This window comes from Parasteatoda tepidariorum, chromosome 3 (genome assembly GCF_043381705.1).
Source record: "Parasteatoda tepidariorum isolate YZ-2023 chromosome 3, CAS_Ptep_4.0, whole genome shotgun sequence".
Lineage (NCBI taxonomy): Eukaryota > Metazoa > Arthropoda > Arachnida > Araneae > Theridiidae > Parasteatoda > Parasteatoda tepidariorum.
Window position 1 is genome coordinate 101785251 of NC_092206.1, and position 18803 is coordinate 101804053.

Consider the following 18803-nt stretch of genomic DNA (forward strand, 5'->3'; position numbering starts at 1 on the left):
GTTTATTGGTTGGCAGCTATGAAAACATGTTTAATAACTATCATTTATTATTATTCAACTTTATAATAGTTATCAAAATACATTTTTAAAATCTTATTAAACTGTAAAACATTGTATATATTAATTCAAAATTTTTTAAAAGAAAATGTTAAAATTTCAAAAATAAAATCTGCGAATTTTGTTAATTAAAAGTATAATGAATATATATATATATATATTTAAGTGCAATTTTGTTGATGTAGTATGTGTAAAAACTTTAAAGCAGTAAAAAATTTTGAATTTCAAAAAAAATTTTTTTTTGCATACATTTATGAGTTTGTTGCCATGCACATCAATCAAATATAAATATTTATCTATCAGCATTTCATTTAAATGCAATTTTGATCGGTAAAAACTCTGGGAAATAATCAATAATAGCTTTAAAAGATTCATTAAGAAACTTTATATTTGAATAAAGAGGGATATTTTTTGCAACAAAATTTGATTTATATTAAAACAATGAAAAAAGGATTTAAAAGATCTGTTTCTCAAATCAAGTATAAGTAGAGTAGTTCCTTTTTGAATTTTAAGAATAATTTCTTAAATGTGAAAAAAACATGAAAGAATTGCTATCCAGATAGCTGGAGAATTTTTTTGAAGCTAGATTTTACCATAAATATGTTTGAGTATAAACAAAGGTAGAAGGATTACTTTAAAAATAACTTCATCACTTTTTAGAGAGATTTGATTAAGCTTACAACACAATTTGGAAAGCACCAATTATAAAAGCCAACAGACTGTTTTTCATGCAATAAAAAATGAATTGGAACTCTAATGGTTTCAGATATTTTTTAATCCATAAAATAAATTAAATCTAAGATATTAATAATTTAGGCTTTTATTTATACCTTCTGCGAAAAAGTTTTTTATTTTAATTTTATATATTTTTGTAATTAAAGCTAAAAAAAACTAGGAAGGTTAGATGGACAATTTATTTCGAAAACATAGCTCTGTGATTTATGAAGGTTCTTAAAATTGTTACACAGATTGAAGCACATTGTTTTGAAATTATAAAGATTTTATATTAAAATAATTTTTGCCCATTTTAATTTCTTTGATTTATTAATATTCACATCTTGTAAAAGTTTATTGGTTTTAAAATTTTTAGAATAATTTCACAATCCCTTCACACGACACATTGATATTTGTGTGAAAAAAAAGTTTGAAATATTACATTCTGATACATCAACTTAATTAAATTATTAATTAATGCTGATGAAACAATATTTTAACTATTTTATGACCCACTGAATAAAAAACACTGCAACATACAAATGAAGATAGCATATACTTTATACCACACATGAATTAAGTAAAACATTAAAGCACACATAAAGGTGCAGAAATGGACATACTATAGATGTTGTATAGACAAGAACCTACCTCAGTATCTAAAAACGAAAGATATTATTCACCTCAAAGTGCGTTAAGACACAGAGGAAGGCTTTTGTTAATAATGATAACGAACCACTGTGAGTCCATTTTTGTACTTTTGTGTTTTATTGGCATTGTTTTACTTTATTTGAGCCAATATTCATATTATTTTGGAGACTTAAAAGAAAAAATATGCTTTAAAATTTTTCTTAAAAACAGTATTATAGAATTTTTATAAGCAGCAAACTAAAATACATCAAACTAAAAAGTAGTAAATATAATAATTTCAAAACATATTTTTCTGTCTTACTTAATAACGTCTTAAAGCATATTTTTCTGTTCTACATCATATTATGACTGGCTTAAAAATCAAACCATTTAAAAAGTTTGAACAATGTTTGAATTTAGTTTGAACATTTCGCATTTAAAAAAAAATTGCAACTATCTATCACATAAAACTTTTCAAAAGAGTCGATACTGCTAGGTAATTACCTAGATCCTTTATCTAATTATTAGCACATTTTTAAAGATAAAAATCAAAACTCAGTTTTTTTTAAAAAAAAAAAAAAGTTAAATACACTTCAATGTACATTTACAATTATTATACTAGGGTTAGCAAGGTTATTCGGAACTCATTCGTTGTTCAAATATTAGCAATTGTGATTAAGTTAAAAATACAAACAAGTACAGTTCATTTATGTTGCCATGTAAATATTAACATTTTCCCCATGAATGTAGTTTATAATGGGAAAAGCTTGAGATTTACTTAACATATAAAACAGTTCCAAAATAATCAACAAAAATTGAACCAAAATTTAAATAATTTTGCTATGTAACAACAGGAGATGAGATCTTTGTGTAACTTTAAACATGTTTCTCCTCCACAAAACAGCTTTTAAAAATGGTTCAAAACACTCAAAATTATAAACTTTTTGAGCAGGAAACTAACTTAAAATGTGTCCATAACAGACCTGTTTTAAGACTTAGTTTACCAAAGGTTACTTAAATTACTGCTTGATATTTTTTTAAAAGCATTGCAAGAAAAAGGAATATTTATTTTTATTTTATATTAAAATAATAATACAGAAACTAAATGATGAATCAGACAATAGTTCATAGAATGAGTATCTTAAGTAAGATTTTTAAACATACAAAATATGAGTGGAAGTAACACAGAAACAAAATTGGAAGAACAATATTCTGCAAAATAATATCCACAATTTTAAATTTAATTTATAAATTCAGTTTTTTTTGTATAGTTTAAATTCCGCATTAAAATATTAGAAATAATGAAATCTTATAATAAAACCTAAAAATAATGATTTTATAACAAGTAAATTTTTTTACCAACTGTTCTATCAATCATTCTAAAACTTAATATTTATTTTTTATTACCCCATTTTTAAAAGTTTTTGATATAAATATTTAATGTAGAGTAAAATATTTAAAACAAAAATAAGACATATTGCGCAAAAATATTTAGTATTCATCAGAATTTATAATTAGTTAGAGATAGCTAGCCTGCAAAGAAATAAAATGTACAGGTTTGCTTTAACAGTCATGCATCTATAGTTACATATGCGTATTTTTTTAATTTTATTTATTTATTGCATAGTGAGAAAATAGTATCTAGAGAATAATTTTATTTTTAATCATGCATTTTATAATGTATGGATTAAATGGAAAAACATAGAACTTTTTTTAAAATAAAATTTTACTTAATACATTATATAATAATTTAAGTTAAAAAAGTAATAAAAAGTGTCAAAAAACATAAATAAACTACGAAAAATACTTACAATACTTTCATTACATATAATACTAATTTTTTAAATCATACAATCTTTTACACTTTTCACACAAATGCAAATTAAGATTTCCTCAAGATATCGCTATAACTATATTCAGGTTGATTCCTAGTCACCATAGATTATAGCAACAGCTATACATGAAATCTTGAAATTCTAATAATTTAATGAGAGATCAATAAATTAAATATGCTTCACACTTAAAAAAAAGTCTCACAAAGTTAAAATAAAACTGTACAAACCTCAAGTGATTTAATTTAAAATTTTTTAATGTGATAACAAATTTGTCTATAAAACCAATAGATTTAACATATATACAAATAGTTAATACAATTAAAATAATGAAACAAAACACACAATTGCTTTTAAAATTGAGTGCACACTCAGTTGTTCGATGGGAGCTACAATTATTATGCCTCACTGAATTAGTCTAAAAGATAAGAGTTCACTGCTTTTAGAAAAAAGTGCTATTCGAATTATTTGCATTATATACGTTACTGATAATTTCTTACTCTTTCAGCAATGGCAGAAATATTAATAAAAATCTGCCTTGTCTTTATTTATTTCCATTTAATTATTAATCTGAAGCCAAAAAAGGTTTTAAATATCAGTACTTTTTAAAATGTTATTTAGAATGTATTGAAATTAAATGCAGCCAAATGTTGGGTTTTTTAAACACATTTGCTCTTCACAAGCTAGGTATATATTCAAATTATTTCCAAAAGATCAGATTATTCTCTAAAACTCAAATCTTGCCCTCCTCAAATTCAAATAAGTAGGTAAAATACTATTTTAATTTAAGTATAATTATTGCACTAAATGGATAGAAATTTGTTTTTGTTGAACTGAAGCAGGATATGAACCATAGCTCCCATAACAGAATTCAGATGCAATGTGAGTGTGTATTATCAATTCTGGGGATGTCAATGTAAGTAATTTTTTTCTAGTAACAGAAACATTTTATTTAAAAAAAAAAATTTCTAAAACTCTAAAAATTTAAGCTTAAAAAAATATCCTAGCATATTTTTCCCTATTGAATGCAATTCCTAATTTACAAACCGCAATAACGAATTTTAATAAGATGATAAAAATTATATTCTTTCTAACCATGATGTTCATGCGTAAGGTTTGTACTAAACAACATTTTCCGGTCTAAAAACACTTTCACACACGCACACTGATGCTTCGTTGCGGAAGACTAAATTTACACACTCGCTGTTGCTCTACCCCCTCTGATTTCCTTTATTTACACACTACTAATGAGCTGTTCGGCAGGTGTGGATACGTGCAATTCACAAAAAGGCTTCTTTGTTCTTCTCACACTGATGTCTCGTTCTGATCCCCACCTTTTCTGGAGTGCTTGGGGGAGCTGTGAGCAGAAGTGACATTAGAGGGAGTAGGTGTAGGGGCATCGATTCTGATCATGATTCCGCAATCGTCTTCGTCGTCTTCCTCGGCCATAGTAGACAGACGCTTGTGCTCTTCATCGCAAATGGCATCTTTCTTCTTGCCACGCTTCTTTTTACTAAAATAAGAGAATTTAATTATGCTAAACATTTACTTAGAACATAAAAAGCAGGGTTCAGGACTTTTTTAAAAAAAATATATAATTCACGTGATTTATGATGTTGCATATGACTATATCTGGAAAATAAATAATAACAATACATTTCAAACTGTATCACTGCAATATAATTTTTTTTATGATTACTTAAAATGCATGATTGAATTGGAATAGAAATGTCTTATCTATAAACTAGGGGAAAAAACTGCTAAAATAAACAAATAAAAAAGTTTTCAGACCTTTTTTCTTTTTCTTTATGAATTATGTAAGTAAATAATATATGTTGCCTTATGCATCGTTCTTACTAAACTGAAGGTAGTCAAATCTTTTTTATATAGAATAACTAACCCATTAATTAAAAAATTGTTAGTTAACATTAATTAACTAAAAAAGGTAAGAGTTCTTGTTCTTCTTAAGTATTTCTTTCAAATTCAATTCCTATTTTTGGCTGATGAGCCTTTTTATTGTGCTTAGAACTAAACATCTTGCAAATTTTTCCAAAATTTGTAGTAGATTTAAATGGACAGATTACAAAAATGAGAAGAGCCTTTTTACATAAGTTAAAAATTAACGAGATCACAGCTGATATAAAAACTCAATTTATGCAGTAAAAATACTTTTGAGCAAGCATAACCACTAGCGTATGAAACTGTTTACTTGTATTCACTATTACACACACAAAAAAAAAGCCCCAACAGCAATCAAATTAATCTTACTTCGAGGAATTGTTGACTTTAGGCTCATTGACAACCGGGACGTTTTGCGCTTTCTGATCAATACTCTGCCAAATTCCAGATTTGTTGAGTTGTTCTGATATGTTGATAGCAGATTGGTCGGGATCATCTTTGAATTTTTCCACTGGAACCTTGAGAATGTTGCCATTAGCCAATGTAATAGCAACATTACCAGAACTAGCATTTGGCTTCAGACCACCCTGGAAAGGAGTTATTTTTTCAAACAAGAACAAAATTATTCGAACAAATATAATCGTTGCTCAAAAGTTGATAAGCATATCTTATGTCTCCACAACTAGTTTGATAACAACAAACATTTTGAATCACCTTTTTTACTTAAATTGTGAATGTTATCTCTTATTTTTACCTGTTACTCCTAGTAAAAAAGATTCCTTATGAACTTTTTTTAAGAACTTTTCAAAATCTATATTATTTTTTTGTTGATTTAATCTGAAATTAAAGATCAACTAAAAAAATATTAATGTATGAATTTTTATGAAATAAAAGCGTTTTGCAGTTTCCTTAGTTTTATGAAATCTGTATAAAAAAGAAATAGTATGTAAATCTTTTATATTTTCACTACAGCTTCAGGGTTCCCACTCTTTTAACAAAGCAAAAATTAAGCACTTTTAAGGACCTTTTCTTGAAATAATTAAGGACTTTAAAATGAATGTATATATATACATACACTAACAGTGACAGTGCCAATTATTTACATCGCTTAAAAAAAAATCGATAAATAAAAAAAATAAACAATTTTATCCTAATGTAAGCACTGATAATTATTGCATTCATTAACAGGGCTCGCCAAAGTACCAGGCAATTTTTGCAAACCCGGGTTGATTTCTTTTTAAAAAACATTTTCAGATCGTTGAGGTTAACATCCTCTATGAAACTAATCCATATTCAATTTTTAATGATTTCCTTGAAATTGAATTGTAAAATAATGTCCAGAAATTAAAATGTGCAATTTTTTTCATGTATATTAAAAAAAAAAGAGTAAAGAAAGAAATTTGGCAAAAACATTGAAAAATTTATTACAACAAGTTTTTATATTTCGCTACTTGACCTGCATTACATATTCATTTGTGGGCCAATCTTGCTAAATATTCAGTTACGCTAAAAAAAATAAAATGTTTCATTTATGAAGGTATATCTTAAAATAATTAATACTAAAAAGTTGAATTAGAGTTATGCTTGAGAATAGTTTTCTTAACTGCGCCATGTAAAATTAAGTCCTATTTTGAGTAAAAACAGGCGATACTAACATCTAAGCACCCTAAATCATTCCACATTCTTTTCATAAGGCTTAACTCAATATATTTTTTAAATTCCTTGCAATAAATATTTTTATGAAAATTTATATAGAATAAAAATACAATTACATTTGAAAAGAGTTAATTACCAAGAGTTAGTTACCAATTTGCTTTTTATTAGCTCTCTCGTATTAGTTTGTTTTTATTAGTTATTATTAGGTTTTTATCAGTTAGTAAACACGCAAACAAAAGGGTCTAAAGCAATTTTTTAAAGATATCAACATATTTCTATGGCCCAAAAGTTGATAAGGTTCCTTAATTAATAAATACGGATAAATTATTTATATCTTAATCATTTATAGATTTTTACTAGTGCCGGCCAGGTGGACGAGCGGTTAGCGTGCCTGACTGCGAAGCCATAGGCTGCGGGTTCGAATCCCGCTCTGAGCATGGATGTTTTTCTTCTCTTTGTGCGTGTGTATGATGTGTGAATGTGGCCCACCCTATAAACTGGTTTGTGGCAGTGTGGCGTGGGCAATGTTGCTCGCCTCAGTGACTTTGGTTCACAGGTGTCCACTGGGTAACGCGAAATGAGCAACAATTCTGGCATAGTATAGGCCAGGGATGGCGAACCAATGGCACGGGTGCCATTTATGGCACCCGACACAATATTTTGGGCACGCCACAGATCCCATTTGTTATTACACTATGAATTGTTATTACTCAAATTCTATTTCACTATGAAGCATATGTAACAATTAAATTAAAATTCACAAAAAACACGCAAAATAATAAACAATTATTAATGAAAAAAATTAACAATTAATGCTAAAAAAGCAATTAATAACCATAAAAAACAAGCTAATAATAAATAAATAACAAAAAAATAAACAGTCCTGCTTAAACTAACAGCTTACAACCTAATATAAGTTATTTGTCATCTAATCTGCAACAGCAGAAGTCACACTGGTGTTACTTTAAGTTGAATTAAGCGTATAACTGTGACATTGCAAAATATTTTTTTTCAGTGTAATTAAAGAGTTTTGAGTTGATAGTATTTAGTATTATTATTTTTCCAATAATCACGAAGGCATAATTATTTGACGGCACGTCTATGACCTTATTAAAAAAAATTTTTGGAAAAAATGGCACATTGGTGTATAAAGGTTCGCTATCCCTGGTATAGGCAAAAGATTCAAATTCAGTGCCTGCCATTGGAAAAAAACTAAAAACTTTTTACTAGTAATATTTCTTTACCATCCTCTACCATTCCTAATATACTCTAACTATTATTATGATTTGAAATTTTTTTTATCACAAATTAACAGTTCAAAACTGAAAGTGGTGTTCCTTTATTATAAAATAATCCTGTAATATCACCTTATCAGGTAACGTTTCGTAAAAAAATATTGAAATATTTTATGAAAAACATATTGAAAATGGTATATACTTAACAATTTTGAAATTATTACTAAATAACAAATGTGCTATATTTACTTTTATAATGAGTTTTACACAAAAGTATTTCTAGCCAAGCCTGTTATTAAGAATTAACTTTACATGATGCTACTAAACAATCTGATGAAAAACATGAACTATTTTTAAAGGAACCAAAAATTTAATAAAAATTTAAAAAAAAAAAACAGTATTATATTAAGTTACAATGTTAACTGAATAAAGATTTTATTAATATCTAAGGATCCTTTAATTGAGTAGATTTAAATATTATGTAACAATCTGCTTACCCTTAAGAAACTAAAATAATAGTGTAACAATCTAAAACTTTAAAAAAAAATTTACATTGCAACTAAACAAATTATAAATAGTTAAATATTTAAAGAAGTAAATCATGCATTCTTATTTAGTACTCAGGAAAAGTATTTTTGAAAAAATTTGAGGTTTTCATCAAAAACCCAGGTTTTTGATGAAACCCTGCTTATTACAGATCTGTTTAATTTTTAGTACAATCAGGAATTTTACAAAAATGTCACTGCTTTCAATAAATTTAGTTACTTATTACACATTGAAATATTATACAAATTAATTAAATTCTTCAAGATTTTAGGAAATAGAATTTGTTATGGACTCTAGTACAAAAAATATTTCTGATACTTCGCTTCTTAGGGTTTTACATAATTCCTATAAGCAGATGACCAGTAGAACTGAATTTCTTGAATTCTGTCAATTTTGAAGGTTAGTGTGGGTCTTCTACATAGGTACCTTAAAACTGCCCCCCCCCCCTGAGAAAGCATAATGAAAGAACCAATATATTAATAAAAGGACATGCTTCCTTCCCCTCAAACACATTCATTTTTGTCTTTCTAAAATGATGCATGCCCTCTATGCATGGTCGAATTCTAGGTGATAGAAGAACATTATTTTGTTTGAAAGAATTGAACTGAAAAATTGTTCCGATAGTGATGCTGAAAAATTAAGGACTTATTGAGCTGTTTTTAAGGACTTTTAAGGACCGTGAGAACCCTGAGTTTTGTAAAAGAACTACAGCGTTTGAGTTTCTGAAAAATATTATAATACATACATTTTTATAAAACTATACCTTCAGGTCAATTTAGCAAAGTTCACTCTTTCAACAAATATGTTATGAAAAATATAATAAAAGAAAGCAAGACGACAATAAATAGAAAATTATAGGCATTAACTTAATGTTAGATCATAAAACAAAGCACCAGATCTATTAGATGAAAATTTCAAAGTTCAATATAGGAAAGTTTGATTTGTTTCAATTAAATTCAAAATAGCATAATAATAAACAGTTTAAATTTATATTGAAAAATTACATACAAAACTATTTTGTAAAGATTAGATAAGGCTAAGAAAACAAAAAAAAAAATAAATAAAATAATATTAGCATTTATATTATCTTTTTTCAAGTAGTTTACATTTTTATTCTTATTAATGTAAAATTCAAGTTTTTTTTTGTCATTATTTGTGCAATAAAATAGACTTTTATGAAAAATATTTTAAATTTTTAATTCCAGATCAAAATTAAGTAATAAATCTATATAAATTTATAGATAAAAAAACTAAAGTCCAAAATAATAAAAACATTCAGATAAATTACCAATTTTTAAACTAAGCAGCAGTAAACTTTAAACAGTTTGTAAACAATTAGGGGACACTTATAGAATTTATAAAGAAAACTATTATGTAAAATTTGGCAAATTTATTAATGTGAAAACTTTGTAAAAATTCTCTATAACCTACAAAAATTTAAAGTTTTTTTTTTGCTTACATTTTAATACAACTTTTTATTAACAAAAAGTTTTAAATTTAATTAAAGCTAACAAAAAAAACAATATCGATTTAATTTTATTTTTAAAGATTTAATAAATAAAAGGAATTACTTTTCCCATACCTCAAAGCAACGATACAACAATGGGAGTTACAATTACCCAGGAAAACATCGGTTTCGTATTTGAAATTTTGCAGCGTAATAAGAAATAAAACATTTTCTTGTTGCTAAAAAGAAATCAAACTTTTCCTAATTTCCAAGGTACAACGTTTTTATAATAATAAAACATATAAATATGTTTTTCACATTTAAGGAAATGTTAAAAAGCAATATCACTGACTATAAGTACCCTTAAAATAAAAACTATGGCCTTCTGAAGGTTTTAAGAAATAAAATAAGGCCTTTCTTAAATGCTGTAAGAGACCTGTGTGGCATTTTTACTGAGACCTGAAGTTATTACCTCTGTTTCTTCAAGTGTTTCCTCCTCATTCATCCTTGACTGTTTTGCAGATTCTGGAATCACATCATCCAATATCTTTAATTCTCTTTGAGTAAAGACAAAGTCCAGAAGTTTACGAACACCAATCATCACCACCAACTGCACGAAAAGAAAATGAAATTTGATACAGAGTATTTCAAAAATAAGTTGTTGAACAAAGTCACTGAATAGCAGAAATTTTGATGTTCAATTATTTTAAATACAGTATGCATGGAAAAAAAAGGGGGGACCTGAAAAAAATAGCATTTGAAGAAAATTTTTATTAATTTTAAAATTTTAAGTTAGGTTGTAAGTGACCAATATTTCTATCTTGTAGTTAATTTAAGCACACTTTCTAAGAATGCAAACAAATTGTAGCTTCTATATTCTAAATGGCACCCAAATTTTTTCTTAGAGATATGAGCACATTAAGACTTTTTAAAATTTGTGTCTCATATGCTGCTTACCTGATGTAGAACAGTTAATTCTTTTAATATTTTTTTTTCGTTTCACGAAGAAAAATAATGATTGCAATGGAGTTTTACATTAAAATTTGAAAACAATATTAAATTTACATTTTACTATGGAGCTGATGCTTGGCATTGTGTCAATAAAAACATCCATAAAAACCAAACATTTATGAATAAACATATAAACAAAGATTGAACATAAAATGATTTGATAAAGTTAAAAATGAAAAGTTTCTGAATATGTTCTAATAACCTTACCTAAACTTTCTACAGATCAAACACGCCAATCACACTGTTCTACGGACAAAATTCTTACTTTTTTGTTGACATTTTGGGCTTCTGTTTACACCTGATACGGCAAACGTGCGGGCTGCCTCTAGGTAGCAGGGTTATCAAATAAAGAGTCATATTGCATTTTTTTCATGCTGTAGTTCGGAATTTGCATATATTTTCAAATTAGAGATAATTACAATGGTTTATTTTTTGCAAAACGGTGTTGGCATTGACATCATGTAAAAGTTTAAAAAGAACTGTCACTCATATCTCAATGCTATTGCTGCTACTATTTTTGTCGGATCTCTAGATGGCTTCCAGCAAATGAAACCAGGGTGCATAGCCAAATTTCTCAACAAAAAATAAGCACCTTTTAAGTACATTTTAATTTAAGCACTTAAAAAATATCATAATTAGGATCTGCGCACTAATAAATAAAATTATAGCTAATTTAACAATTATTTAAAAAGTTTATCCAGTGTATTTTTTAGATTTCAATAAAAGTTATTTATGAAGGCATATTCAATAAAACATGAACATGATTAATATTATGGATCATACCGAATTTATAAAGATATGTAAAGAATTAAGCAAACTAAGCAAACTTTAATAAATTCATATCACAAATGTAAATTAGTGAATAGCCTTAAATAAATTTTTATTAAAATTTGTTATTCAGTATTTCTTTAATGAAATGCTTAAAAAAAATTAAAATAATTTTGATATGTAAATACAATAAATATTGAAGCTAAATATTTTTGTTGGAAGTAAATTATTATACGGTCCCTACGCTCATAATATTTAACAAATCTGAGATAAATGATTTTTTTTATTACAATTGTTTTTAAATTGAATCACTAAAAGATGAATTAAAGTTTTTTGGAATGAAAAATCTGAATAAATAATATTGTTTGCTAATATTTTTTCCCTCACTTCATACTTCTTCAAATCTTGTCTATAAATATTATTTAGTTTCTTCATAAAATAAGTCAAGAGTACTAGAAATTTTAAAAGTAATAATACAGTGATAAAAAGTAATATGTAAAAAAAAAATTTAATAAGTAAAAAAAGTGATGAAGTACAATAAAAGTTGAAAAAGTAAATTTTTAATTCCAGATCAAAATTAAGTAATAAATCTATATAAATTTATAGATAAAAAAACTGACTCATATGAATTAATATCTCAATAAATTCTTATCTTAATTAAATAAATAAAAGGGAAATGAAAATTTTGAAATGAAACTTCATGATTCTTTACTACTTTGGGAACCCACATGAAAATTCGTAATTATTGAATGATCTCCAAGTTAAGTTCAAGGATTAGGGTACTGATCTATAAATAAAAGAGTGGGAGAAGGTCATTAGCTTGGCAGTGACGAAAACGATGGTGCTTCACCAAGGATGAAATAGACAAAAGTAAAATGTTCTTTTGCTTTTAGGGTAAAAAAAATTGGCATATTTTAGTTGGTCCCCGTGATTAGCGAAAATTCAAGAGATTTCTCAGTTCAATTTCAGAGGGCGAAAAATGAAGCCTGAAATTGAGAATCTTTTGCAAAATGCAGCAGAGTTGCGCATGAGAATGCAAGAATCCTTCCCACTGAATCCTGCTTAGTATATGCATATGCGGACTCTCAGGTATGTCATCAAACATTTAAAATGGGGGATTAGCACTTTCATACGCTATGGACCGATGGTGTGCAGAACTGTAGATGAATGAATAATGCAAAAGTTGAATAAAACAATGTGAAAGCCAAGCTTTTTGCGAAATTCGCGGCAAAAATTGATATGGAAAAAGAGAAAATCTCATTTTGATAAAAGGAAAAATTAAACACTTTTTAAAAACGCTACTCACCCTGGGAACCTAGCATTCCCTGCGTAGTCAGCATGTTGTTCTTATGATGTAATGCTTTTCGATTAAATGCGTGGGGAGGTAATAAATTCCAGCACACAAAGTTTCAGATTATACTACCCAAGGTAAATTGAGAGACTTAACATAGAAGTATTGTTAAAAGTTGATCAGTAGAACTGAGCATGCATTTATGATTCTTTTAATGAGTGAACAGGTACTATAACAATTTTCACCCATTACTACAGTTGCCATAATGAAAAACTACAACAAAACTGTATTTAAAAATATATAATTACCATTAGAGGGAATGTTATAGATGTAGGCTTGTAAGATTTGATCAGCCACAAGATAATTAAGCAGACCAATTGAATACATGTGAAAAAGTGAACTTTTTTAGTTGGCACACTTCTCAAGAAAATATAGTCAGGTTGATATTTCTGTGGCATGAAAACTATCAGCATTCTATCAAAGAACTGTGAGAAGAGACATATTATTTACAAACTATTTTTTTTATATGCTTCAGACACAAAAAATTTAAATAAGGTGAACGTGAAAAAAATTAATACAAACAATACTTACAGTATCAATCAAAAAAAGTGAAACTCATGCTTTTTTAAAAAAATTTATTTTTTGTGTCTAGTTTTGTCAGAAACTACTCTGCGTTTTAGGAAGTACTGTAAATCTTAAAGCAAACAACTAAATTACAGATTGTTAAAATTTTTTTAAAAATAATTTCACATTTCAGGCTAGTTGGAATTGCGTTTTTTTAATTTATTTTAGGACATTATCCTCTTTGCTTAGTTACTAAAAAAACTAAACTCAGCGGCCCAACAGCCCATAGTGGGCTAAGGCCTACAGTGCCCATCTCAGTTTTCTTAACCTTGGGCTCTGGGGTGCAGGAGCAGATGTTCCGGTTAAATGGTCAGCCGAACGCGAAACCTCCAGTGTTTAGTTCTCAAGCATGCTAGGTACTCATTTATAGACCCACTGAAGGGATGAAAAGCTCAGTCAATCTTGCCCGGCCCGAGGATTGAACCCAGGACCTCTGGCACGGGAGCGCGAAGTGCCACTCAGTCACAGGGCGTCTTTGCTTAATTACACTTTCTTTATTTTTATTGATGATAGATTATTGTTATAGCATCCATAATTATGAATGCTAAATGGATATATATATATTTACATAACCATTTAGCATATTTATTGACATACTCAAAATTGGGCTCTTCTTTAACTTTGGAAACATTTTATTATATCAGAGCATCTTAAAACAATATGATAAATCTTCTATCAGAAAAGTTTCTTTTACAGTCATAACTGTTTAACATAACAATCATATTCTGTTCAAGTAACTGATTATTTTAAGTGCAAAATTTGAATGTGCCCTTTTCTGGAAGCAAGCACATTTCTTATTCACCGGGAGGACACTGTTAACCAAAAATTAGAATTACAACATAAAATTCTATATCTGATACTCAAGTATCCATAACTGCCAACAATCTGGAATTTAGTTAAAAGTTTTGATTCATAATTAAAACACATGCGTAATTCACATAAGGGTCGATACTTTAAGTTTCAAATGATAATTTTAACGATCTGAATTGTTTTGATTGTAAGGAAAAAGTATTTGAAATTTAAAATAATAGGTTACGATGATCGTTTACCTGAGATCCTTGAAGAGAAGATATTCCCATGTAAAGAAATACTCCATACAACACAGGCATTGGGATATACTGAGGGAAGAAATGAACAGGAATTAAAACGCTTTTATTTATTTCACTTATAATTAATTAGCTCATGATTTTGAAAAAATAATTATTTCACTGTTGAACACCTAAATTAAGTTTGGTATTATGGCATTGCAAGTAACTTTTTGTAGCCAAAGCAGCATAGCAAATTCCTTGAGAATTCGTCTCACAATCCTCAAGGAGTTCTTTCTTTGTTGCCCAATGTTTTTAATGATTAAAACATGTTATGATTTCATAACATAACTTAGGTTTTAGTCCTATAATTCAATTTTCATACCAATAAATATGAATTATTTTACAATGCACTATCTGCCAACTCTAAATTTCTTAAAAAAAAAAAAAAATTAAAATGCAGATGATTTTGAGTGGTTCCAAATATAATGCAAATTTATAGTATTAAAGAACTAAAAAATTAAATTATGCCACCTACAGTTATCCCATACATATTAAGATAAACTTCAACTTATTGTAAAAAAAAAAATCTGATTATAAAAGTTTAAAACTTGGTTACCAACAATAAAACATAAATTTTAAAAAAATGCTGAAAAAATAAGATGCTATGTCACATTCAGGCTTTTTAGTGGAACGAAGAAAAAAAAATAGAACATTAAAAAAAGATGAGACATTTTAGGGAGATATACCAGAACTTTTGTAAAATGGGTAAAAGAGAAACTAAAAATAGAGTTTACTTTAGATTAATAAAGACAAATTTTATCGATTTATTCTATTTTGTAAATTTATTTTACCCGTTTTTACCTATTATTTTTCTTTAAAAAAAATGCAGTCATGAGACTATTTTTTTATGAACAAAAGAAAGTATGATGTCATCTATAAGTTAATTTGTAGAAAGAAAGCTTAAAGAGTTATGAACTGAATAAATGTCATGGGAGTCATCCACAACAAGGGATGCTGCTTTTAAATAATTACATAAAATCACCTATTTATCAAGAATACTATATTTTAATTAACATATTGAATTTATAAAGATACGTTGAAGTAGGAAAAAAGAAATGAATAGATAACAATATTATGTAGAAAAATTGATGATTCATTCTTTGCTTCAAAATTTCATTATTTACCCAGTAGCAGAATTTGCAGAGTGAACCTTCATAAATCAAAATTTGCCCTCAATACAGTCAGACAAAGATTATTACTTTTATAATTCAGCTTAATCTAACGTAGGAAAAAAATATAAATAAAGAGCCTTTAAAAAATATACATCAAAACTTTTTGTTCTTAAAATTTAAGTTGAAATAAATTCTTATACAGTTAAGCTGTAATCAGGTAAATAATTTTTTTTTTTACTTTTTGTTCCTAGTGGTTTTTTTTTGTTTTTCAACTCAGCTTTTAATTTGTATTAGAAAAAAATTTAGAGATATTTTAAAAGGCAGTCAGAACAATTTTCTCATATTTTAAAAAAAAAAAAAACTTGGATGAAAAATAATTTGCAATACCTACAGCTGTGCTGAAGAGTTTCTGCTCCTGGGATTATTGATAGACTGAATTCATTTCTTAACAAGATTTAATATAAATATTTAGTTAAAAATTATTGTATTAGTCTCATGATTTGGAAGCTTATTGAATCAAGTTTTTTAATAAAAAAAAACTAAAAAATTGAAATTGGGCAGCGGACAATAGAAAGTTCATAACACTACATATGTTTTTGACTTTTACTCTATTTAAGATATTAAATATAAAATGTTTTAATAATGTAGTTTAAGAATAATTAAAAAAATTTTTTTCAGGAAGGTGGATTAATTTTTCACTTTCAGTGATAATGAAACAAAATAATGTTACCTGAAGAACAGAAGTAAAAAGAACTGATAGACCAACCAGAGCAAAAATCACTATCTGTGTAACTCTCTGCTCCCTAAAATAAAATAGTAATTTAAAAATGCAAATTTTAAAAAATTTCAAATTTTATTTAACTTTTTATATTAAGTTTCATAAATAGCAAATCTAGAAATCAAATTTGAAAACAAATCATTTGTGTAACAAGTTTAAATGCTTTTGAGGTGCTTTAAAATATTGCTTACTCATGTTATTATTTTGAACTTGTTATTTATTCAATATTGAATACAATTAAGAGGTTTTTTTCTCCTACTTATTAAAATTAACAAATTAACCTGCAAATCATTAACAAATAACAATAGCAGCCATATTAAATTCAGTTACAGTAATTTCTGGTAGATAGGCCGGGGCCTATAGGTGTTAAAAAGTTTTGCTGTCACGATGTGCGGTCTGTGCGGCCACAAGACTATGGAGTTGAACATTAGTAGTTGTAAACCCATAAAATTGGGTCAGCTGTTCAATGACGGTTATAAGAAAAATAAATAAAAAAACAGATGTTTACCGAAAATTTTCCAAAATAACGTACCTATTTCGTAATGTTTGCTCTGAAAACTTTTTTTTCCATTAAAATATAGTTCGATTAAAGAAGTTTTCGATTGACGAAAAACCGTCCGACGTCATCTACAAATGGTATTACAACTTCCGATTTGTAACTTAAGAATAATTAAACTTAGTAAACTTTAATTTCAAATTCTTACAAAACTAGAAAATCAACTCTTTTTGTTCTATTTCTGTAGATACTTTTAGTTGTATACTTCCTTTTTATTTATTTTTCAACGCTGATTAAAAATTTCTGCCCCTTTTGTGAACCGATGCATTCAATATATAAGATATAAAAATTGAAAAAAAAAAAGCTCTTCTGCCTTAAATAAACAAGCCTAAGAAAAAGAAATCACTGGAATTTTTAATTGACACCGATCTGCTGATTGACTGATGTAGAACTGTCAAATTGCAACAGAAAAAAAAAGATTAAATTTGAAAGAAAGAAAAAAAAATTTAAAAATATAGAAAGAAAGAAAAAAAACGATATTCTTCAAAACAAATCCCATTACTGAGTTTATAGAAAATACCAAAATAAAAAACAAATGGAACAAGACTTCGAACTATTAAAATATTTCAATTGGAACATCTGCTTCTGTCTCAGAAACTAAATTCATTCCCATTGAAATTTATAATTCATTTTATTTTTTCTTGAAAGAAAGTATTCTTTTTCTTATAAATTTTATTTCTTTTTTTAAAAATCAATTTCAGTAAAAAAAAAAAAAAAAAATTCGTAGCGTTTATTTCAGCAATTTCTACATCATCTAAAAATCAAAAATAAACTTTATCAATACTTTATTATTTTTTATTATCTATGAACTTATTTATCCGATTGATCGTAGATTGATATATAGATTTTATAATAAATAATTGAAGCTTAAGATTTGGAGAGGAAAGATTTTGTCTTATTTGAAATGTTTCCTTTGTGATCTAAGTGCAATCGTAGTTTCTTTCTCTCTTTCTTTTAACGAGTTCTCTTACGAAGTAGAATTAAAACTTTTTTTTTTTCTTCTATGTTTAGCTGTTTTGGTTAGAAAAAATTTTACTTTTTTAATGATAAGCAATAAGAACTTTATTTTTAAAATTAGATATCGTTCTTTAGAACCATGATTTTTTAATTATGAGGAAACATGTTTTTTTTAGAATTCATCATCTCACCTTTTTTATGAAGCTAGAACGAACCCAGCTAAAAGAACAATTTCATCATAAATCAAATTTTAGAAACAAAACGAAAAACAAAGAAAAACTGTCTACATCTATTGATCAAAAGAACAATTTGTTTAATTTTCCATATGTTCTGCTGTCATTTCCAACCCTTCCTCACACAGGTCATTGTGCTAATGATAGCAGGGGGTTGAGGGGAGAAAGAAGGAAACATTTATTATCTCTCCCTTCCAAATTTCACAGTCCAAAGAGGAGAGGGAAGTATTTCATTTTTATCTTTACTCACACTAAATTTATGTTGGGCTGTCGATGTCATAAGTATTTTGGACATCATAGAATCCTTCCGCGACTTCCTCCCCACCTATGACTGCGGTGATCATTCATTTTCTTTTTAATTATTAATTT

At 27.1% G+C, this 18803-nt stretch overlaps 1 protein-coding gene across 2 annotated transcripts in view; it reads right to left on the bottom strand.

Moving 5' to 3' along the window:
* Positions 1-2454: 2454 nt before the first annotated feature.
* LOC107438862 (Na[+]-driven anion exchanger 1) overlaps positions 2455-18803 on the bottom strand; it is a 142108-nt gene continuing 125759 nt past the window's right edge. For both annotated transcript variants that reach the window (XM_043052758.2, XM_043052756.2), the window contains 6 exons: positions 16641-16713; positions 14760-14828; positions 13395-13571; positions 10489-10626; positions 5502-5719; positions 2455-4746 (listed from right to left, as the gene is read on the bottom strand). In XM_043052758.2, coding sequence (XP_042908692.1) covers positions 4539-4746; positions 5502-5719; positions 10489-10626; positions 13395-13571; positions 14760-14828; positions 16641-16713 — 883 coding nt within the window. In that variant the 3' untranslated portion in view covers positions 2455-4538. The remainder of the gene's footprint in view (positions 4747-5501; positions 5720-10488; positions 10627-13394; positions 13572-14759; positions 14829-16640; positions 16714-18803) is intronic.